This window comes from Accipiter gentilis, chromosome 23 (genome assembly GCF_929443795.1).
Source record: "Accipiter gentilis chromosome 23, bAccGen1.1, whole genome shotgun sequence".
In the NCBI taxonomy this organism is placed as follows: domain Eukaryota; kingdom Metazoa; phylum Chordata; class Aves; order Accipitriformes; family Accipitridae; genus Astur; species Astur gentilis.
The window spans coordinates 22306960-22331036 of NC_064902.1; the positions used below are offsets into that span (position 1 = coordinate 22306960).

The window sequence follows — 24077 nt, forward strand, 5'->3', positions numbered from 1 at the left end:
TTTCCTTGGACAAGAAAACCAAGGGCTTAACGTGATATCTCAATAAATCCTCATACTACCATCCAGCCATTCCTGAAATGCCAGTGCGGCTCAGATCATTTGACATAGTTATCCACTGCGGAGATGGTTCTTGTTTTGTCTGGCTGAGGGGTTGCTTCCTCCAATAATTGATATTCCAGGTTGAAAACAAAACTGTGTGCAGCGTCCCCTTCTATTGTGTACCTCTGCCAGCTGCTTGGCACTTACCAGCTTGACAGCCTCTGGCGATGAGGGAGCGCTCAGCCAGGCTTTTTTTTTTCTTTTTTTTCTATCAGGAGCCAATGCTTAGTGCGAGGATGTCTTTAAACAAATACACTACTTCTATGAAAAATGGCAGAGGCAGCAAAAGGCAGTAATATCGCATAATCTGCATAGTCAATATAGGCAAATGCAAGCATGTTTTCAGCCCTCTAATAGGGTATCATAAACATGCAGGGTTTTATGGTATTCAGCTGAAGAATAGCTCCCATAAATTACATGCAGTGCAATTTCTTTGTTTTCATTCTGAAGTTTATTTCCTTTTATGTTTAGTAATTAAATCAGAGCAAAAGGATTGCATTATGGAGTGTACCAAATAATAGCAGTGATTACATGGAGGTGTCATAGGAGTCACTTTGTTTTGCTGTGCACACTGCGTATGGTTGGTCTGCCATCCACGCTTCACATCGCTGAGCTGAGTCGCCTCGCCTGAAATAGCCAGGAAACTCCTGCCCTCCCCTTATTTCACAGCAAGCTCCTTAGGGTTCAGCCACAGTTTTTTAAATCGTCTTCTGCAGAGATTTATTGGCCTGGCAGGAGGGATCTCCAAGGAGCTCCTAGGTGCCAAAGCCATGCATGACCATGACTCTTCCAGCTTGGGGTGTCCCCAGCCTTCTGCTGTGCAGCCTGGGCTCTCGGTGGCCGTAACCTCCAGCCGGGTCAGGCAGGCTGCTGTGCCCATGGCGCTTGTTTTCAACTGCAGTTATCTGCAATTTTGAAAAGGTGTCAAAATTGCTAATGAAGTTCCTGTGTACTAAAAGACCAATATGTTTTCTGTTACAGCCTATTTATTCCCTCAATTCCAACTCAGAATAATCCCGAAGGACATCGTTGCCTGAGCAGCAGCACTTACTTCTTTTTATACACCAAGCCTTAAAGAGTTTGCTTCTCCATCAGAGCTGCTATCGGGCGGCAGTACCACCATGGCAAATAGATCCCTCCAGCCTTCGGTGGTCTTCCTTTGGCTGCTTGGTTGTCTGATTTTGGAGGACTTACTCTCCCGGTGGGAGGGAAAACTTTGTCTTCAGTCCAGTCCAGAGTGAAGATCTGAGCCATTCCAATCGACTGATTTCAAGGCTGAATTAGCCTGTTCTGTATGTCCGCGGTCAAGGCGAGACCTCCATTTGTCTGCTTCCCTTTTAATTTCCTTGGGGAGAAGCTTGGTTTTTTATGAAACTAACACTTTCAGGTGTAAAAGCAGACTATTTGATAGCAAAACATCACAAACAGGGTTTTGGCTCAGCTGTGTCTTTAGTTTAGATTTGCGAAGGAGACGGTGACATCACTATTTCTGCAGTAAGAAAAATCCCAAAGGATGCACAAGAGGCGTGCTGTGCCTTCACTTGATATCCTGTGTGTGATCCCGGCCTCGCTGCTGGAAATAGTCCACTGGTAGCGGGAGGAAAAGCAGGTTGTGAGTCTGTAAATTCTCATATTTTGCTGTGCTGTCTCATTGCGTGGGTTCCTTAGTTTCACACAAGCAGCTGAGCCGTTTGGCTTTGCACCATGAACTGTGCCACCGCCAACTCCGGGCTAAGTGTGGTGAGAAGCGGAGCCCCCAGAACAGGCTGCAGGCAGGAGAAGTGCTGAGAGCAGCCGAAACACAAGGCTGGAGGCAGGGGCCCCAGTGCTGCCTCTGAATACAAATTAAAAGGGGTTTGATAGTATAAGCGGGATGCCAGGCAAGTCGGAGAAGTGACTGCGAAGGCACCTGTGTTAAGGAGTCCATGTGGTCTGGGCTTTTCTTCTCAAGTAAACGGTTCACTTGGAAGACAACCTGCAGAGCCGGGAATGCTTTCTGACACCTCGCATCAAACTTTCATCAGGGCTCATTTGTAGTACAGTGCTTAAACCGCCCCAAGATGGGTTTTGTCTCTTACAAATCAATTGACAGCCGGAGGCAAGGGTAAGGCAGCCACGTTGTGTTTCAAGTATACGTAGAGAAGTTCACTTTAAATACGATGTAATTAAGAGTGCTGTTAAGATGCACCGAAGGTTTCTGGGCTAACGTAATGCAGAGTTAAGATTGTCGTGATCTCCTAACCCACTTGAAATGTGGTGCAGAGCAATGCCAGCTCCAGCTTTGTACCTCTGTGAAACAGATTCAAGCTACAGGATAGCCTGTGAGCTCGGCTATGCAAAGTTTTCTTATTTTTATGTAAAATGTGCAAAGTGTATAGACGGGTGGTTGTTTTTTTCTTCTTTCTTCTATGCATGCTGCTGGTTTTTCTTACCTTAAATTCTGCTAGAAGAAAATGCTGAAAAGCTTTGAGTGGCAAAAAGTCTTCCCTGAGTTCAAGAATAACCAGCTATTCCCTGGGCATTGCATCCTCTGAGACCCAAGTCCAGGAGTTTAAGTTCATTATTTGAGTCTACCTACTGCCAGCAATTAAAAAAAAAAATAAAAATTGTACATGGTTGATTTGTATTGTATTGAATAAAATACAGTAATTGAATAAATTGAATAAAATAATTCTTGAATAAAATAATTCTACAGATAATGCTAAACATAGCATATACTAGACAGACCCATTAAAAATAACTATATCTTTTAAATATTTTTTTTAAGAGTGAAAATGAGGAACGTTTATGACAAAATCAGGTTAGTGGATTTTTTAGAACTTTATGTAAGTTTTCCCAGCCTGAGGTTAAAATCAATTTTTAATATTTTATACAACAGGAGCAACAAGAAGCTGTGAGAAACGGTTTCTGCAACTAATTTTTCCTAGTTCAAGAATTGAGGGGTTTTATTAAAAGTGTGGTATCCCAGACGAGCGGGGGGTCATGGGGGTGGGGGCGGGCAGTGGGACTCACCCAGTTGCAGTTCTGGCGCCCACCGCGTGTAGCTGATCACTTAGATGAGCTTTGTTATTGTTTTGAATGTTTGCTATATATAACTTATTTTGATAATATGTATAAGTCTTCTGGGAAATTGCTCTTCCCAGGCTGTGTAGATCTTTCAGTTTCAAACTGAATAAACACCAAAGGGTGGTCAGCCAGAAATAATATTTCAGAAAATATTTCGCAGTGCCACCCCGCGGTCCACTAAAATTGATACTGGATATGATCACCGAAGTATAGGTTTCACTTTTGAAGAAATTCAGACACATTAAACTTTTAGTTATTATTTACTGAGCCCTTAATTCGGACCATGTTAATTTTTCAAAAGATCCCGAGAGCTAAAATTTAGGCCTTGATATGCCAGCAAATGCTGAGAGAGAAATCAACCCTCTTTACTTCTGCTTCCAGCTGCAGTCCGAAGCCTATTTTTGGCAATAAGAAAAAATATATATGGCTCGCTCAGTGCCATTACTTTGAGAAATCAGGAAGGATTTCTTTTTGTCTGAGAGGACTAGAACTTTAATGGCATCCCTGCAGAAGTAAAGCACTAAGCACCTAACCTTGTATTTGGAAAAGTCAGAGGGTGAAAGCAGTTCCCATCAAACACTCGAATTCCAGGCAACCTTTTAAAATAAAATTTGAAGGGAAAACAAAACACTAAATAATCACGTAACAGGGATATCAAAATGGTTGATGGGTGGTTTTTTCCTTCCCTAGATGGCTTTTGAATTTAACAAAACAGTTAAAAACATTTCTAGGTCCAAGCATCTCAATTATATCTGGGTTTGAAACCTTCTGCTGGTAATAGGTGATGAGGGAATTGTTTTGATAGCCTGTGTTTCCAGGAATACACTGAATGCTTCTTATCAACTTTTCGTACTGGCTTCTTATCAACTTTTCAAAGTTAATAAACTTGCTTGTTGTTTTTCCTTTCTAAGCTCTGTTCTGTACTCCTAAGAAACATCCAATTTGTAGCACTGAATGAAGGCAGCACGCTGGGCAAAGTATTCTTCATAACGTGCGTATGTGTCCAAAATGCTCGATTCCCCTTGTGGAACTCCTATGGAGAAAGCTCTCCTTTCATCTTTGAAATAAAATGGATTATTTTGTAAGCTCCAGAACTGAAAAGTAAAATGTCATTAAGATGCTGGTTTTAGAGATATCATGGAAATATCTTCAATATTTTTGCATAATTTTTTGTCTCCTGGACAAGATAATGCTCCCTGATAATGTGCATGTTGGGAATGGACCCATTCAAAAGTGAATGATAACTTTGAATGTCACTTATCTGCCTTTGTTCAGAGCATGAAACTGTCTTGATTCATTATCTTGAAGCAGTGACCTAGGGATAAATGGAACTTCATTGTCATGCAGAGTCCCTTGAGCCTTGTTTCTTTGGTGCAACGTTCTGTCAAACTGAGACAGCGATAAATTAACCCTTATTTCTTTAGGAAGTTTATAATCAAAAGTCAGATGGAGGTTAATACTCCACTTTGGCTGACGGTTTATTTTTGCACCCTAGAGCTTGCCAGTGTGTCTGTATTCTCTGGTGGTAAGAGGCTGCTTGGAGACCAGGATGAGCTGGGTTTGTTTTGGAGGTGGCTGCAGGGTCCTACCTGGCAGCCAGGTTTGGTCGTGTGCTCTGCTCTGCAGTCACGGCTCTGACTGACAGTCATTGCTATCAGAAAAAAGAAAAAAAAAATTTAAAAATTGACGCTGTAATGGGCTTCATAGACCTTTTCCATTGATGGTGGATCAGTGATATGGCTAGGAGAGAAGAGCTGGACCTACTGAATACCAACTCAAATATCTTTTGCTCTTCAGGTTAGTTTTGCTATCTCTAAAGCTGGCATTTTGTGCAGAGTTTATCATTTATTGCTTGGATATATGGGATAGCTATTCATGTTAGCCTTGCAAAATACTGTATTGACAATTTTACTCTGCATGAAGTTGGGAATTGTTTTTGAATTGGTGAGTTTTAAGGTAACTGTTCTAGACAATCTTCAGTAAAAGACTCTTGTCCTGGTTTCAGCTGGGCTAGAGTTAATTGTCTTCCTAGTAGCTGGTACAGTGCTATGTTTTGAGTTCAGTATGAGAAGAATGTTGATAACATGCTGATGTTCTCCGTTGTTGCTAAGTGATGTTTAGTCTAAAGTCAAGGTTTTTTCAGCTTTTCATGCCCAGCCAGTGAGAAAGCTGGAGGGACACATGAAGCTGGGAGGAGACACAGCCAGGACAGCTGACACAAACTGGCCAAAAGGGTATTCCATACCGTGTGATGTCATGCCCAGTATATAAACTGGGAGGAGTGGGGGCGGGGGGATCGCTGCTCGGGGACTAACTGGGCGTCGATCGGCAGGTGGGGAGCAACTGCATTGTGTCTCATTTGTATATTCCAATCCTTTTATCATTACTGCTGTCACTTTACTAGTGTTTTCATTTTTATTGTCTTCTTTTCTGTTCTATTAAACTGTTCTTATCTCAACCCACAAGTTTTACTTCTTTTCCCGATTTTCTCCCCCATCCCACGGCCAGGGGAGGAGGGGGAGTGAGTGAGCGGCTGCGTGGTGCTTAGTTGCTGGCTGGGGGTAAACCATGACAACTCTCTAAAAGAGAGTAAATTCTAATTTGTAGAAAATGCCAGACTATGAAGTTTGACTCCTTGCAGCTTTTTATTATGATAATGTTACTCCTGATTTGAGCAGAGTGCCTCCCAAATTTGTGGTGTGATGGACTTTTTCTGTGTTGAGAAAAGCTGGATGTTATCTGATAGGTGCTACTTTGGGTGAGCGCTTTTCGATATATCCCTTCCATGGGAAAGGTAGAACAATATAGAGTGATCCCTAATTAACACCAGTAGCCTTAATTCAGACGTGCCTTTAGTCACCCAGATCTCCTTACCTAGAGATGATTTATGCTTACACAATTATTCAGGTTTTACAGGGCAATGATGGTTTCCTGGGGGCAGGAGACAAAGAGTTAGTGTTGTAATAGGGTGATGTGTGGTAGTTAGTTGCTAGTAATTAAAAGGCTTTAATTACTGTCATTTTTTCTTTGGTGGAAAATTGCGCTCTGTTCCACTGGTTCAGAAGGTGAAGGGACGTGTTGCGCAGCTGGGAATATCCAGTGTTTGAGAGGGATTGCTCCTTCCATGCAGGTGTTTTTGCTAGTGATAAAGGTGTGCAGGGAATACTGCAGCACAGTAAAATGTTGCAAGAGTGCGTGCCTGTTATTAGCTGACAATTTTCGTATAATCCAGAGTCTCTAATCAGGTTGTAAGATGTGGCATTAGGTTCTGCATAAACTAGGTATATTGCTTCTACAAGTTTCTAATCTAACAAGTCAGAAAGGGATGGTGCCAGTGGTAGTTATTTCTATACACCTTTTATTACTTCAGCGACAAAGACTCTACCTGCCTGCCCCACTAACAGAGCTGGCCCCACCACCCAGTTTCTTGGGGCATATGTACTATGAGTGTAAGTTACAGAGCACTTACATCAAAAAAAATTATGTTGAAGAAACTGTATTTAAATTCTAGGGGTCATAATTCACAGCAGTGGGCACTTACTGAGTTCTCCTTCAGCAATCTTTGCTAATATTGTTAGAATTATATTTATTGTTTTAATCCGATGGATGTAATCCTCGCTTCCTGTGTGTACGTGTACCTCGGCATCCTCGGGTGAGGACCGAGCAGTGGCAGGTGTGTGACGGCGAGGGGGTGGCGCAGGCACAGCGCACACCAAAGACCCCACAGCCTGACAAATACAAATGACTGGAGTGAGTTGGGAACGCGCGTTTGTTGAGGTGCTGTAACTTCCCTGATATAGTGAAATGAAATCTCTATCTAGTGAATGTGAATGAATGCCCAAAGGAGGAAACACAATGTAAAAACTGACATTGTTTTTCTCAGTCTTTTTTTGTTTAGATAATTAATTTTTTGAAGCATTTCATTCCCATTTATCATAAGCATGTCTCAGAAACATGCTGCGTATGTGTCATTTGTTTTATCAGGCACAATATGACCGTATATATTTCATAATGTGTGAATTGTGTCTAAGTGCAACTCCAGAAGGGATAATTTCAGCAAAGAAGCTCAAGATAGATCAGGATCTGACAGACATGCTGTGAGAACGAGGAGAGCTCGGTGAGAGTTGCCACCAGCAAGCTCCCGCTACCCTTCATCTCCCCAGGCCATCTTTTCAAATTCCCTTTTCTCTTCCCTTATGCAGAAAGGAAGGCCAATATTTATCTCAGGACTCATAACAACAGCTACCACAGCAGAAAAAAAAGCTGTGTTTTGAGTGCTGAAAAAAAGTCAGCAATGTGTACATCAAGAAAGGATTACTGTGAAGATTTGCGCTGCTGGGGACGCATCTTTTAGGCACCTTCTATTTTTGGACATTCAATTTTGTGGGTCACCGATTGCATCTGCTAAAGAAAGCCCGTGCCTCTCCCGACACACAGGCCTGGATTCAGTAGAGTATCAAGAGGCCGGATTGGGATTAGAAATCTGATGTTTTGCTGAATGTGGACCACAGCCGGCGTTCAGGAGCAGGGGCCGGCAGGAGACCGGAGCTGCCCGCACCCAGGATGCTTCTTGGAGGAGTGTATCACAGCGATGCTCTCTAGCCCCGTGGGCTACCAGCTATTTCTGAGCAACAGGCTCAAAAGTCACCCATGATTTAAGCACCTTCAACACTTCACAGCCCTTCAGAATCACCTCTTCCAGGACCGCTGATTTCTTACTAGTTTAACCTGGGTGACACGGTTCCTGCCCCTCACACTAACATGCTCACAGAGGTGTCCAACCTCCACGTTGCTTTGGGACACTAAATTGCGAGAAGGATATTCTCTCATGCTGATGGGCTGATGTATTGGTGCAGTCCCACTGAATGAGGTCTAATCCTGCTGCTTTCCTTAACTGCTGTTAGCATTCTCTATCTGCCGCAACCTTGTTATGAATTAATTCCTCATGCTGCTCCCCTGGAATAACACTGTTTAATCCCTTTCACAGATAATGCAGTTTTCTTTAATTTAGGAAAAACCTTCTTTGTCTGTTACGTGAAAAGAAACCTCATTGCTTTTGCCCCATGACTCCTGACTAAAGCCAAACAGTTTCTTTAACCTTCATTTATAGAGGATGGCTCTGTGCTGCCATTCAGTCCACCAGTCTGAGTGACTTCCAGTTATCGGCGGCTCAAGGTTATTGTTGTTCTGATTTCTGAATCAGACGGGGAAGGACCTCGCCTTGCAACCAGCAGTAACAGGACCGGAGAATCCCAGTGTTCAGAATTCTCTCCATCCCCTTCCAAATATTGGTGTTTCCAGAAGCAAAATACATACTGTCTCTGTCCTCAATAGCTATGTTGTTCCTGGACTTCAATTTATCTTACAAATTGCTAAGGAACATCAGCAATGGATATTCTGCAGCCTATTCAGACTGCCCACAGCTGTGCTTGAGCTGGCTTTAACATTACAAGAGGTGTTTTCTAAAGTCTAAGCCTTAATCTCTTTTGAATATTGATTCTTGTTGCATCTGTTTGGATATGGGAACAAATTCTATTTTCAAGTCTTTTACATGTTTTAATACCGTTAGCAATTTTCCTTTTGTTATTCTTTAGGCTAAGCAACTCCATTTGGTTTTTATTTATAGGACATTTATAGACCTCTAATCCTTTGTGGTGTTCTCCTTTGGATGCTTCTGTTCGGGACAAATCTTCCTTGACAAGCAGCACCAACTCTTGGGTGTAGTACTGCACCTGAGGCTCCCCCGTGCTAGGGAGAGTGACGGGTTGCTTACCTAGCAGGAATTTCTAGATGAAAAGAACCTGCAAATCTGGTTTATACATCCCAGGCATGGTTTTTGCTACTTGCACGGTCCCAGGGCATTGCTGATATGTTCAGCCACATGTGGATCAGTGCAGAGCTATCACCCAGCCGGTTGCTCCCCAGCATATGTTTGTGCTATTTAATGCAGCATCCTATTTACTGCAGTACGCAGCACTTGTTTCTTACACAAATCCATCCTTCTGCTTTAGTCTGGTTTTATGTCCAATCTGTCAAGGTGATTTCGAATTACATTCACATCCTCAGAGGTACCTGCAGCCTCTTAGTGTCACCAGCAGACTGAATAAGCACAACTTCTCTTCCACCGTTGCTATTAATATAAATACTGGAAAATGTGAGACCAAAGACAGGCTCATTTTGGCAGTGAACCTTCAATAATTACTCTCCAACTATGGCTTTTCAGTCAGCTATATCCACCCTTCGGTAAAGTTACAGAATTGGCATCTGGTGAAGTCTAAACTGAAAACTTCCAAAGTGATAAAATAGAAAAAACACCTGTCCTGCAAAGAAGTCTGCAAGAGTGAGTTTAAATCACAGATAGACTGCATGCAGGCAGCCCATGTGTGTATCTGTTTTTAAAAATAAGCAGATAATTTTGCCTGCCAGGTAGTGAGAAGAAGAAATGAATTTTGATGTTAATTCCTTTCCCAGAGTTGAAATTTTCATATTCCTCCTCCCTTCAAAGCATTTGAGGGAAGTGTGGCAGGCATACCCCAAAGAGGACAAGGTAAGCTGTGCTACCAGTGAACACTGGGTTTTGTGAATGTTTCTTTCCAGAGAGGGTGCCTCGTTCTTTAGAGTATTTGGGGACTCGAAAGGAACTGATGGCCAGTCCATTTCATTGTGGTTATTTAGACAAAAATGGCTGCATTGTCCATTGAATGTGGTATGGAGGGGTTAAAAATCGGATGTTCAAGTAAAGGGTTTAAAATCTTCTAAAGTTAAATCATTTCATGTACAACTAACCATTTCCTTTTCAATATTTCACTGCTAACACTGCTTCTTAAGTGTTAAAAGCTTAAATGAACATGTGTTATAGTGTCTTTTCAAAAAACAGGACTTAGTCCTGCACTGACAGGTCTGTGAAGTCTGTATACTTTTGAAAAGCGTGTTTGGAGAGATGGAAATGGATAATGGCATTTTAGTGTAGCTTTGCAGACCTTTTAGTTGTGTTCCTAAGACTTGGGAAGCACCTAGCAACCACATCTTTGACAGATATAGATCTTTTTGTATGCATGTATTAGAAGAAGTTATCTTCGTGTTAGGGAAAAGGGTTTCTTTTGAATCTCAGAAAACTCTGTGGCTTATTTTCTACCCTTTTTGTGTAGAGGAGATGAATTTGAGTTTATGCTAAATCCTGTGCTCAGGTTTGGCTGGGACGGGTCTTTCTGGACTTGACCTGCAATATGCATCCAATGTAGGTGTTCTTGCATACGTTTGCCATATGCCTTTTTACTCAGACACGCAAACATTTTGTGCTCTCGGAAGCTGTACAACCCCAAGTTGTATATAACCAGACAGCAGTCGGTAACCCGTAGCTTGGTTCTCACTTCTGCATCCAAGCCTGAAGATCATAATAATACTGTACTTCTGTTTAAAAAACTTGGTAATTCTTTGGAGGTTTTGGCACCGTGAATTAATGTCACTATTCACAAAAGTAGTTATTCACGTTAGATACTTGCTCTTGCCCTCGGGTCCGATCTGCGGCAGTGGGAGGGTACGCACCACCTTAAATCTAACAACTCGCATGTTAGCGCTCAGTGTTTTGTGCTTACCCTTAGCTCTTCCTTTGCTGAGGTGATTAAAAGATGCCTGTTGCTGTCTGTATGTGCAGCATGCTTCATTAACAGTGATTTATTTTGGAGTTTAGCAGAATTGGCACTGTGCAGCACACCGATGTGCAGCAGAAAAACGTGAGATGGTTGTTAAGGCTTGCTTCTTGCTGCTGCTGTTACTGCTGCAATTCTTAGGGATCTTAGGCATGTTTTGCAAATTTTCCTTCAGAACATTCACCAAATTGAGAGTTCATATAGTGCAAATTATATCTACAAAAGTATTTTTTGTGTTCTGAATGTGTGCATATACCTTAGCCTTATGTTTTTCATTTCTATTTTATTTTTTTAGAAGTGCTAATCATTAATCCAAATGGAATTATTGACAAAGAGCCATGCCTACTAGCTCAGAAAAATTCTCCACAGATATTTCTACAGCACGCATCTTTTTCTTTTCCTCGTACCCGACTGCAGTCAGAGCTCTTAGAGTCAACTTTCTTCATCAGAATCCAATTACAAAGGTGCCTTTCAAAAGAATTTGCAATGGATGCATTGCCAAAAGTAAAGTTAAAAAGACATCTGCACATTTGTGTTGGCACTAGGTTTTCTAATGGGATGCACTTCCAAACTGAAGCACAGCTATCTCATTTTCATCTTGAAAAAATAACTTGTATAGTGCTGAAACTATATGTGCTTCTTTCTGGAAATAAAATATTAAACTTTGCAAGTTTTCAGGCCTCTTATATTCTCCTTCAGAAGCAGTGCAAACTCCCCTGGGATTTTATAGTCAGAAAACATTTAGAAATGGGAAGGATCCTTTCAATTATATATCTTTTGCTCACGCACAAATGTTGCCTTTCCTAAAGTTGTTGCTGTAAAAAAGTCAATGTGTTTCAACAGTTTTTACACAGCTCTGAACAATGGGCCTGCTGATACAAATAGCAGCAATGTTTACAGGAAAACATTTTGAAGATTGGACTCATTCACATGTGAAATAGGGAACTATCATGAGAAATGAAAATGCAGCCGTATCTTGAATACCACCATATTTTAACCTTAGGAAAATATTTTTAATGGTAATCATCTAATTTACTTTCCACTACTTTTTATGCTAAGACAGGCATTGTTTCTCTTTGGAAAACTTTCTGTACCATATTAGCCTGTGTTAGATGTATTGGTAAAAGTCAGGGCGTGGGTTGGTACGTGGTTATGCAGGGCCAGGGCTCAGCTGGCAGCCGAGTCTCCAGGTGCCTATTTTCAGTGCTGCTCCTTGGAGGACTGTTACAGAGCACCAGAAAGATGGTGCTTCTGAAAGCTTTAATATTAATCCAGCGATAGCAATTCTGGGCATGATGACAGAATGTGGTACTATTCCATATAGTTAGAAAATACATGCTAGAGACTCTTCTAGGTATATATTCTAAGGTAATTATTACAGGGTATATACTTTGGCCCTATAAGTTCATGGAGTTGCCATTAACATCAATGGAAATGCCAAGAGGAGTCTAAGTGCCATGTACAGACAGTTTGTTAATACCTGAAGCGACCCTTTCCATTCAGATACCTGAAAATTTTTCTTTGAAACACATGCATGACGCTCCAGTGTCTGCTGGTTCTCTGGAGTAAGTTTTGAATAACTAAATAATAGGGAAGACTTTCACCTTTTCACTGGACTTAATAATTAAATGTGGTGAGTACTGAAAATGTATATTTTTAGCATAGCTTTTTTTTTTTTTTTTTTTGGCTGAAAGTAAGACCCAGTGATTGAGTCAAAACATCTTGGGAAGAAAGAGCAAGCCTGCTATTTTTAATGCCCCTATAAGTGAAAAACTAATTTACATTAGTAATTTTGAAATGTTTTGTATTAGTGTTTAAAATGCTTAGAGAAGCATGATTTCCTAAGGAGAAAAAAAAAATCAGTTTACAAAACCCACAAAGTAGCCAGAATTTTTCCCTAAAGGGTGGCGAGTCAGGAGAAGCTGTGGTAGGAGGAGAAGTTGCAGTGGGGAGGAGTAATAAATTTGAAGACTATCCAAGAATTTTCTTGCATCTATGGAAAACCAGGGAATAAAATACCAAAACAATAATCTCAGTTTAAAGAGAGTATCAGGAATGTGATGCAAACAGCCTTGGGACCTGCAAACAGGACAGCCGTTTCCATGGTCCTCTGTGAAGAATTGTCTCTCATCTCCATCAAGTCTGCAGAAACACCATCCTCAAAGCCCGTGGAATAGATAGAGGCATTTTGCTTGACTTTGGTCAGATCTGGGATTTTATATTCCTATTTCTTTTTAACCAAAAAGCAGATGTAATACTTTCTTGCCACTGGTGCTGCTTGCAGACAGCTGAGAAGCTGAGTGCTGTTGTTATTAATCCACATAGCAGGAGTGATGTTGGTCAGCCCTTCCGCACGCTGGCAGCTCGCGGAGGGGTCTGTGGATGCTTTAGGTGGGCTCCCGGCAGTAGGTTAAGTTGGTAAGTGCTGTACCTCTCGTATTTTTAATTAGGTATCAAAGGCTGTAAGTGATTGTTCTGTTTCAGTCCCACGTAGCTTATTGCAGAGAGTGAGGAGAATAATCGTAAAGCGTTGCATCGCAGTGTAATGAAGAGAAGCCTTACAAGTGACATGATGGGCTTATTGATGGGAATAATACGTGGGAAAACGAGAACACGAAAGAATTTCAGCAGCTGCTGGTGAATACAAGATTAATCTCAAATCTCACTTAAACTAGTGTAAAACCAAGACCAACTTGCCTTTGGTAGAAATCTCCTGTGTCGGTGTAGTTATAACCAACAGATTTTGATACTTACAGAAAAAACAGTATTTGTCCATGTATCAAGACTATATAGGGTAAAAAAATTACGTTTCTTGAGTTCACTATAAACACAAAGAGTAACTGCTTAATGATGTCAATCAATATAAAGGTCTATGATGACATTTTCCTTCAAAAATGAATAATTAATACTCTAATCATTCACTTAAGTTGTTATTAGTTTTCATTGATTAGTCCTTCCTGCTAACCCCCAGCTAGCCTAATCAGTCTGTGTGAGAATAGATGAATATATCCAATTAATCTCTACCCCCTTCAAAGCTGCATCTTCAGATCAGAGGATAAAGATTCTTAGTCTTCTCGGTGCATTGAACCTGACTTTATTAGAAGAATTTTATCAGTTTTAACTCACAAAAGCAAGCAGAGACCTCTCATGATACCCCTTCACATTGTATTAGTCATGCAGTTTGTCTTGTAAGCACAAAGGCCCCTTAACTTCCAGCCTTCAGTGATATGAATTAATTATAAGAATGTGTGTCTGACTTGATTTATTTATTTTTAATATTTAAATGCCTGCTCTGGAAAAGGTTCTTTTCATAAAAGGAGGCATGTTTTTTTCCCCCTCGGGTTCCATTGGGGGGGATACATTGCAGTGATAAGCTGAGAAAGATTTCAAATTTCCAGCTTACAAATTTTAACTACATACAAGTTGTAATAGAGCGCGAGGAAAATACCAGATTTTACCTGGAGATGTTTTATGTGGGTTTTTGGAAGAATTTTAGAGCAATGAGAATGGGGGTGAAATGAGAAAAGTATCCCCCTTTCCTGACCAGGGTGGGAACACTTCCTAGAAAGTGTCGCCTTGCAGAGACAGCGTCCTTCATGTACCAGATGATGTTTGTAGAGAAAAGTGAGAGTAATTCTTACAACTTTTCTCTTAACCGTGATCTACAGAGTTCCCTAATGACGCTTCAGGTTACCCCAGAGAGGCAGTGAGTGAATCTGCTGATGACAAAATTGAGAGACAGAAGAAATCTCACAACACCCAAGTGGAAGATGCAGATACAGGGTTACAATTCCTAATCCTCATCTGGTACCCAGCATACTTAAGATGGTCACAAATCACTCCTCAGAATTATTTTAAATGAAAGGTTTAAAAAGGTTTCTTGGTCTTCAGGTGCAACTTTCCTGGAAAGAAAAAACAAACTGTCAACAAATAGAAGGAGCAGCAATGCTAAAGCTCTTTGTAATCTGTCTTTTCTCTTTTACAGATTAAAGGTTGCCTAAAATTTCCACGGAGCCCTGTTCTCTTCTGTAGTTACGGGACTCATCTCCTCTGACCTGGGAAGCTGAAGATGAGGTTGCTATGGGAACTGCTCGTGCTGCAATCATTCATGGTGTGCCTTGCAGGTAAAGTGTCATTTTAAAACTTTTGATTTAAGAATGCTACTGCATTTCACACTAATGCAAAAGTGCACCACATTTTATATGCCAGTGATAAAATAGCAAAATAAGTCTCTGCTTCATGACCAGCATTAGGGAAGGTTGCTGAACAGATCAAGCTGATGCTCTTAACAAGCTCCTTTTACTGTTGATCAGTATCTCCACAGCAAAAGTGCAATGTTTCAAAGCTCTGCTCTGCCTGTTTCCAGTTCAAAGTTGCTGTTGATGAAAGTTGTTTTCCCATGTTCTGTGGTAAGTGTTTCAATGCTCAATTAAACTTACGTGGAATATAGCTTTAAATCCCATTAAAACAGTGTTGTGTTACAGCTAAGACCTCGCTCCATTTAACAAATAATTAGAATAACATATTTCAGCAATATAACCATCTTCTGTAACTGCCCATGTTTAACTTTTTCTTCCCTGAGAGTTGCACTGTTTGGAGCATTCCTGGCAAAATGAAATTTCCGAGGAGCGTGCCTTTTTCCTGGAACCGACACAGTTCTTGCAGATGTCTCAGATTTGCAGAGGGTCAGCAAAGCTTCCACCGAAGCCTTGCAGACCTTCTCATGCACAAGGAGGTGCTTGTAGGCTGCTGCTCGGTGAGCCGGGGGAACAGGGCTCCCATCGCTCCACTCATGCCCCTGCGGAGCGTGCTGCCATCACAGCCGGACTGTCAAAGTCTATTTTGAGTCTCTCTCTCTTTGCCATTCAGCTATCACTGATTATTTCCTCCTTCAGTTGGCATTATTATTCTTTAACATATGTTTTGTTCTGGTGTGTGTGTTTGTGTGTGTTACATTTTAATTAATGTTTATGTCACCTTGGCATTCACCTGGACTGCTCTAATTTATGTGCTGCTGGCGCTCAGGACGTTTTACTGCTTTGTTTAGTAACTTGTACTTTCTTCCCTTTTACACGTGCACGTTGTCAGCATAATTTTTCAGCATTTTAGGTAATGGCAAACTACTTATAATAGTGTTTACTTTCTTCTGCTTAACTCTACTGAACACAAAGCCACTTTTATTCCCGTACTTATGGGTACCTATTTTTGATATTTGGTTCCAAGTCTTTCTAAATGTGCTATGACAGTTTCTGAGCTGGCAGAAAATTGGATGCAGAGAGATTCTGCAATGCAGTGCCACACGTGTTTCAGGAATTGCAACCCTGGAGAAGTTAGGCTGCAGGAATACATGAAGTATGATCCTTTATTTTAAGCAAATAAACGAAATAGTGGGAAAAAAAAAGCATGCAAAATATTTTTTTACTGTAATTTCTATACTTAAAATACCTATTGTAAAATGTCCAGGGTCAGCAAAATGAAGTTTCAGGAGAATGTGTTCGAGGGCGTTTTTCTTATCTTTTACATCTGTTTTTTAGAAAAATGCATCTCATAAGCACTGGCTTTCCCCACACTGTTCTGCAACAGCTTTTTTTCTCATCTTTGCAGTGCACTGAATATCTTCAGGGCACGGCGTCAGTTTCTCTGTCTTGCTGAGGGAGATTTAATAGAGTTACGGGGAGAGGAGTGCCACAACTTTTGTACTGGTTTTATACTAGGTGGCGCGTGAGGATATTGTTTCATTTTGCTGAAGTACGTGGTTTGGGCTAACTTCTTTTAACAAGGTTTAAATTTAGAAGTTTCTGTGTCTGCGTGCAATGTTGTATGAGCCGGCTGTAGGCATGGAAGTGATTTTGCTGCGTGAGCTATGGTGTTATCACGAAGCAGGGCTAACTGGTTTGGGCGCAGTGCTGTTACTAGCTAATGCACTCAGGATGCTTCCCGGACCTGTGCGAATGTTTTGCGTAGTGCTGTGGTGTTATGGACTATGTGAAAGCATTCGGACCTGGCTGTTAAATATTCCAAAGTTAAGGAGGAAACTGTACTGGATAACTTGCATCATCTTGTTCTGCACCGATGTGCTCTGCAAGGCAGGAGGAGGTGACCGTGAAGTAGTTAATTGTAGTAGTTGCTCCACACAAAAGGCACAAAGCTGTAAAACAAAAGTTTGTAGGCAAACCTTCAGCCATTCTTAATCTTTGTATTTTTATGTTCTACTTTTTTTTTTTTGACCTAGTTTTATGAGGCTTCTTTGCCTCTGCTAGTAATTATGCTGCTCTTGGAGAACCTCAGCTGTTGATCCCAAGGAAAAAGCCCAAAGGAGCCTGCAAAGTTCCCAAGCCATGTCCTGCCCAGCAGTAGGGAAGTGGAGGGGAGCCCGAGGCTGCCCACTTCCCAGGGGCACCGCTCCTCCCGCTGCCCTGCACGGTGGCTCTGCTTCAAGGCTACCCAGGAGGGATGGAAACTTTCCTTCTGTCTACAGTACAGTCATTGCTCTTCTCTGAAATTCTTCTTAAATTCTAAGCTTAAAAAAAAAGTTAGGAAGTAATATTTTATTTTCATGTTGATCAAACCATCAACCCATTCTTGAGGAAAAAAAAAAGTAATTTAATTATATAAAGAAAAAAAAAGGTAAAAATAATATGCAGAAAAGTTATCGAACAACCCTCCATAGTGCTTTGTGGACCCTCAAATGACTGGGAAACTGTGTTAAGTATTGAGTTACCTGTGAAAATAAGCTTATACCTGAAAACTGAATACTTGTATTTAGTTCTTCTAATCAGTGTCAGACACATAGCCCAGATGTCACTCTCATCTTTGTCTCTGCCGCAGAGAGCAGCACATCTGGTGGAGGGTGAGCTTTTTGTGTGTTGCCCTGTCAAAATTCCCCATGTTGGTGAGCGGCCCCACCATCCGCATGCAGCTGTGGCCCTGGTGCCCCTTTGGGGACAGTCGGTGGGCTGCAGCTACTGCCAGTCCCAGCAGCTACCTGGGTTTTGGGGTGGTTTTTTTTTTTGCTTCCTAAATGAACATCTGTTATTAGAAATTGCATGGAAACTTCCAAACTCATATCATTCAAGCCATTAAACAGATGTCAAACCCAAAGCACTTCGAGTATCCAAATGTGTCATTAAGGGTACCAGTTATCCGCCGCTGCCAATGTGCCAGGAGAAGAAAGACGTGCCAGAGCTGTTCACAGTCCGCATGGGATATTGCTATTGATTTTACGTACTGGGTGTTCAGATATTACAGTTCTTCACAGCAGGATAAAACAGGTAGAAAGCTAGATCAATCCTGGGACGTAGTTAAACCAGCTACCTAGAGGTGCAAATCTACTAATAATTTCAGGAGCTCTCCAGCCTCCCTCGAAAAGGCACCAGCACTGCTAAAGGTCTTTCTGAGCTTACCATCCCCTTCCAATCCATCACCCAACCTGGGACCATATTTTTCAGACTACATTTCTCGCTGGTTGTTCTGAGGTTGCATGGATAAAAACTAACGATGCTTTCTTTGGACTCGATAGTTGATGTATATCAATTCAGGGTTTCTCATTATATTTTCAGGAGTCTTTTCTTCAGGTGTCAGTTCTGGGAAGCAGTAACTGCAAATTATTCCTTTGGTGCCAAATAACTCTGATTTGTTAGGCCTGTCAGATTCCTTAAATAGCAGTTGTGGTGGTGATAATTTTAAGTTTTGGAGAGTAAGATGAGAGGCAGAATAGGCTGTGAAAAATAACACACAGCTCTTCAAGTCGTGACTTCGTTAACAAATGCTCTCTCTTGGGCAGCCCACATAGCTGTTGTATAGCCTGAAACGCATTTGTGTACAGCCTGGGAACAGTGATGGGGAAACAAAAGACATTGCACAGGATGAGCCAAACCGACTCGTGTTAATGAAGATGGGACATGGTTCGTATGCCTGTAATGTGCTGGACAAGTATGAAAGGAAATTTTCTGTATTTTTGTGACTCTTATGCAATTCTTTGCCTCATTAACTTCCTGTAGCAGTGAGTTTCACTGTTTAAGTCATATTTGCATGTTAATGAGCTGCAGTCACAGAGATGCGTTAGCTGTCTGAGTGTGCATATGCATATTTTATAATGTAGTTTAACCTGTGAAGATCCACACACATTTTGAAAGAAAACAAAAAAGGAACCTAGTAGCTTTTGAGAAGTGTTTATTCTCTGCTGTGTCGTGCATGCGACTGGAGTCTGGCTTGCTCTCCTGTCCCTGATCTCAGTCTCAGCTTTTTCTTGGAGGCTTTAGTTTCTGGCCTTCTGCTTGTTCTTGCCATTTAAAAAGAAAGATCTGTGCTCACAACAAACACACCAGCCAGCAAGACTGGCCTTCCTTTTTTCTTAGCAAGCACCATGTAAACACAATAGCTTGAATAAACAAATTCGCCTTGTAGCTTTATAATAATGCTTCTGTTTCAACAAGTTTGTTTTGTCAAAGGGAAAGTGCTATTGCAGCTGTATCTGTTCAACGCTCCTGGAGCAGTAACTGAAGTAGCTCCAGAAAGCACAAGCCAAAATACAGAATCTAGTATTTGTTTTACACTGATTTGAATGAATAAGGAAATGCTGTTCTTTCTCTCTGCTAACTTGGCTTCTTCATGAAGCCTCCCAGCTGTGTAAGCCTTTGTTTTGCAACAGATTAAATGGGCTGCACAAAGATTGCTGGCAATTTTTTAGTGGAACATGGAAGTTGATCCTGAAAGTTAGAAATATCTGTGTTGCTCCCCCAGAGTGGTATATATAGGTCACTGTGCAATTTCTGTACAAGTCTACACTCTGTTATGTGAAAAGCTAAAGTTTCACAATTGTCCAGGTATCCAGAATTAGATATTAGCTATATCGCCTGTCACATCTGAAAAGGTAAGATGAATTCATATGGAGAAGACCGCACGTGCAAAGTTTATACATTGTTTTAAACATCAGAATGCGGGTTAGAATGGTATTTATTGATTGGCTTTTTGCTGGCTGTCACTACAGGGAAGCCTGTTACTGGTGTCATAATATCCCAGCAACACCTGCGCTTAATTCTTCAAATCCAGAGACAGCATCATATTTTTCAATATCAAATTCTATCATATTTTTATTAAGGTGGAACAAAAGCATTGTTTCACCTTTTATCTGCTGAAAAAATGCCATTTTCTGATTTAGAAATATGCACAAAATAGCAGAAGTCAGAAAAAAAAAAAGAGAAACATTTCTGTAGAGCTTATTTTCAATGTGGCAAGTTTGGTGTTTTTTTGTTTTGTTTTGGTTTTGTTGTTTTTTTTTTTTTTTTTTTTTTCAAAACTGCTATTTACAGGAAAATATTCTTATAAATGCCTGTCCAGACATTCTTTCTCCTTTTGTCACATGGTGATACAGCATAACCAATACCTCAGCTGTGGTTCAGACCAGAATATTTAGATCATGGCTATGTAATTCATGGGGAAAACCCCCTAATATATAGTCAAGTGTTTTCCACTGTTAGACAAAAATCACCATAATTTATATCAATACATTCCAATGAAACCAGGCATCCAGCTCTGTTAAAAATTAAAACTCAAAATTCATAAAAAGATGAATAACCACAGGCCTATTTGAATTCATGCTTCTATCCAAGCAGATGTAGGTTACGTACAGAAGAAATTCTGCTAATTTCATGTCTGAATATAAATAATTAAACCAAGAAGTACTGTTGTACATATTAAATGATGGTCTTCTATAAACGATGCAGCGATTCAATTTGTTCAGCGTTTTTTCTGGTGCTGTGTAGCTCCCACGACTGGTGCTTTGATGTTAGGGGTAGCTGGGAAATGATTAATCTGTTGCAGTTTCATAATTAATTAATTTATATTTTGGTCAGTTCTGCAGCACTTTGCATTTCTGTACCCGACTGCCTAATTAATGTTTGCATAGCACTTGGAACAGATAAAGCATCGAATGACTCCTATTAATATAATTACTTCTCAAACACAACCCAGCCCTTGGCTTTGTGGCACTCAGTACGCTGTCACTGAAGCTCACTGGAGAAGGCCTTTGCTGATGAGATCTGTCTTGCCTTTCATACTTTGGGGTGTTTTTTTCTGAATTACTCGAGGGTTTTTTTTTTTGTTCACTTTAAGCTCCCGCTATTTTCAAATGCTTTAGGAAGAGCTGCGGCCGGGGCCCCTTCTCCCCACCCCGGGTGCGCCATCTTGTGGGCTGGCGGCCATTAGCCGTGGGCGAGCTGGTCACGTCCCCGCTCCTGCTTTAAAGGGGTCCGGACCAATCAGGACGAGAGACGTGACAGGAGAGGGACACGTGAGAGCACGCGCTGCTGATAAAAGCGGGCAGCAGCGGGGAGAGGCCGCAATGGCGGCGGTGTGAGGGCTGGGTGTCGTGTCTGCTGTTTGTGCGTCTGCCGAGGGCTGAGTGAGTTTTGTACCTGTCCTTTGAGCTCGAGTTATGGGTAATGTGCTAAAGCGACCCAATCTGCAGAGGGTTTAAGGTGTTAGTTAAAAAGGCCTGATCTACAGAGGGCCTCAGGGACAAGTTCTGTGAAACAACCAGCTCTGCACAGGGTCCAGCTTAAAGTAAAGTTTTGATTGTAACAACAGCTTTGTGTCACGGTTCTACCGAGGATGCATAAAGATTCTGCCTGCTGCCATAGCGGTGGGCGATGAGGTCCCAGGAGAGCAGTGATGTAACACCAACAACACTGCGTGCTAGCTGTGAGTTACAGGTTTTCCACTGAAAACTAAATACTTAACTTCATATAACTTTACCATCTGAGCAAACACCCTGCCAGAGATTATTGCCATGAGTGCACTGGTCTTCCTTTAGAAAAGTTTTTAAAAGCTGCCTAAAAGCGTGCTTTAAATTGTCAATAAAAGGCAGTGCTGAATAGTTGCTCCTGCGGAGGGCTTTGGACAGGCATTTGCTGGAATAAAAGGCATTTTTCTGGAATAAAAGGCTGCTCTTAGTCACAGCTGGGGCTGGCTGTTGCCAGCAGGAGAGGACAGTAAATGGTGGGGTGGAGACGGGTCGTGTGGGTGAAGATACAGGTTCCTTATGCAGGGGGGACAGCCCTTGCTGTGGCAAATTCTGTTAATTTTTTAACAGTCATGGAATTAGATTTTATCCATTTCCTGGCAATGTCTGGATTCCACTGTGATGTTCAGCTGCCTACGATGGTTAACCATTGGTTTGAGTGTAGTGTCAACTCCACCTGTGTCCCAAGCAACATTATGGCCTGTTGAATATGGTTAAACTGATCTGTGTTAAATGTGCTTTCACTGTGTCGGGATGGTTTTGCTGTAGCTGATAGTTGTGGTGTTAATGGGATGTGTTGCTGTAAAAGTAAAGGCTTTTGAGGTAAGAACAGCTGTAAGTGGTGAAGTGAAGACAGTGTTAGTTTGCTGTGGATAATGGTTGGCAGTATGGGATCCCGAGACATGCCATGGAAGCGATGTAGGAGCTGGCAGAAGTCTCTTCCCTTCCTCAGCACTTGCATTGGAGTCCTCCCAGGAAAGGTCCTTTCTTTGTACTTTTTGTTGCTGATTAGAGCTCAAGGGTCTTGAACTCAAGCCAGAAAACATAACTCTAATGTCAGTTCTACAAATTTAGTACAATTAAAATTCTTCTCATTTCAGTTTGGGCTGAAAAGTCAAAGAAGTGCGGTCATCAGCACTGCCAAGTGCATCAGCCCTTGTCTTCTCCTCCAAGCCTGTCAAAGTTTGCTGCTCCAGTGGAAACCCTGCTAGAAACTTCATTTGCCTATTTCTTTTCATTCTGTAATGCCAGTGTGCTGTGTTTCTTGGGTAAGCCTAGACTCTCTAAGGATGGGCAAAAGCTTCCTTAATACATATAAATGTGTAAACAGAATTGAAGATGCTGTTGAGGTGGTGATGGTTGTAATCGGTAACAATAATAATATGGTGCTATGTATTATAGTACAGAGGTTTGAAGCCAGGAGATGTGTAATTCTACCATGAAGCAACTGAAGCTGGAGATGAAAAGATGATGGTTTAAACTAGGGAAATAAAGAGTGAGAGGGGAAGAAACTTCAGAGGGAAAGAATTGTTAGAGCCAAGAGGGCACTGGGATAAGAACGATTAAATCCGAAGTGGGAAACAACTCATTTAAACTGAAACCAGAAGACTTTAGATGCCAAAGTGGGATTCTACAGTATCACTCAACTGTACATAGCTGTACAGGGGAGCTAAGACAATGTATGCCTTTATGTTATTTATGCTTATTTAGGGATTATATGCCAAGTTTTTCTGTGACTGCAGAAGATTTGACTCCACCTCACAGGAGGACTGTATCCATCTTACATTGCTGATCCGGCAGCAGTGAAGCGCTCACTAGATGTGACCTGACTCTGATTTAGGCCATAATTTCCTAAATTATAAAGTTAGAGACCATATCGATACAACTTTCTCATTTCTCTTTTACAGGCAGATGATTAGGTATATTATGTTTTTCTGTTTAACTCACAAGTCCATCTGGGCAAGTTTAATTACATCTTCTCAAAAGTTATTGAGGTAAGATGATGCACTTTAAATAAAACAGAGACTATACAGACATTTTTATAAGCAGATGTGCCAACTATCTGGCTGTGTATTGATCCCCTGTGTGTTTTATACGATGCCTCTTTTCAATTTAGCTTCTTTGCATTTGAATTAGTGTGTAGGTATTGAAATTAAATCTCATTTAGGGACTTACAAAAATACCTACTTCTCCAAGCATCTATCAAATTAGGGAGAATACGGACCCAAAATACTGCTTTATTGCAAATAAAAATGAAGTTTTATGGCAAAATTTGAGGTGATTAGTCTATTGCTTTATAGATAAAATACTGTATGATTCTTAGAAAATCTAAATATTATTGGAAAGGGACCTCATTTTGTAATGCTTCTGTGGTCATTGAGGAGAATGAGAAGGTAAGAGATGCAGTGCAATGCAAAACCTGCCAGGTTGGGCACTGGGGCTTGTTGCTGACTCCGTTTCTGGGGTTTGCTTTAGACAACTGCATTTTTCTGTGGTCTGAGAACTGCAGTACTGGGCTACAGTGTATATTTAGAAATAATGGTAAGTGTATTCATTGCATGCAAGACCCTGTTCTCGCACTTCTTGAGATTCAGGTTTGGAGCTTGTGTTTGCTGCTGTTTGTCTTCAGCTGCTGGGGAAAGTCTGGCATAACTAGTCAGAAACCTGCCTCTGTGTAAACGTTTCATCCCCTGACACTGCCCTGCATAGGTACAAAATTTCTTTTCCTTTTCTCCACACTT

At 41.2% G+C, this 24077-nt stretch overlaps 1 protein-coding gene across 7 annotated transcripts in view; it reads left to right on the forward strand.

Moving 5' to 3' along the window:
• LOC126049544 (contactin-4) overlaps positions 1–24077 on the forward strand; it is a 346808-nt gene that overhangs the window by 162489 nt on the left and 160242 nt on the right. For all 7 annotated transcript variants that reach the window (XM_049826060.1, XM_049826066.1, XM_049826059.1 and 4 more), the window contains one exon: positions 14800–14938. In XM_049826060.1, the coding sequence (XP_049682017.1) occupies positions 14884–14938 (55 nt within the window). In that variant the 5' untranslated portion in view covers positions 14800–14883. The remainder of the gene's footprint in view (positions 1–14799; positions 14939–24077) is intronic.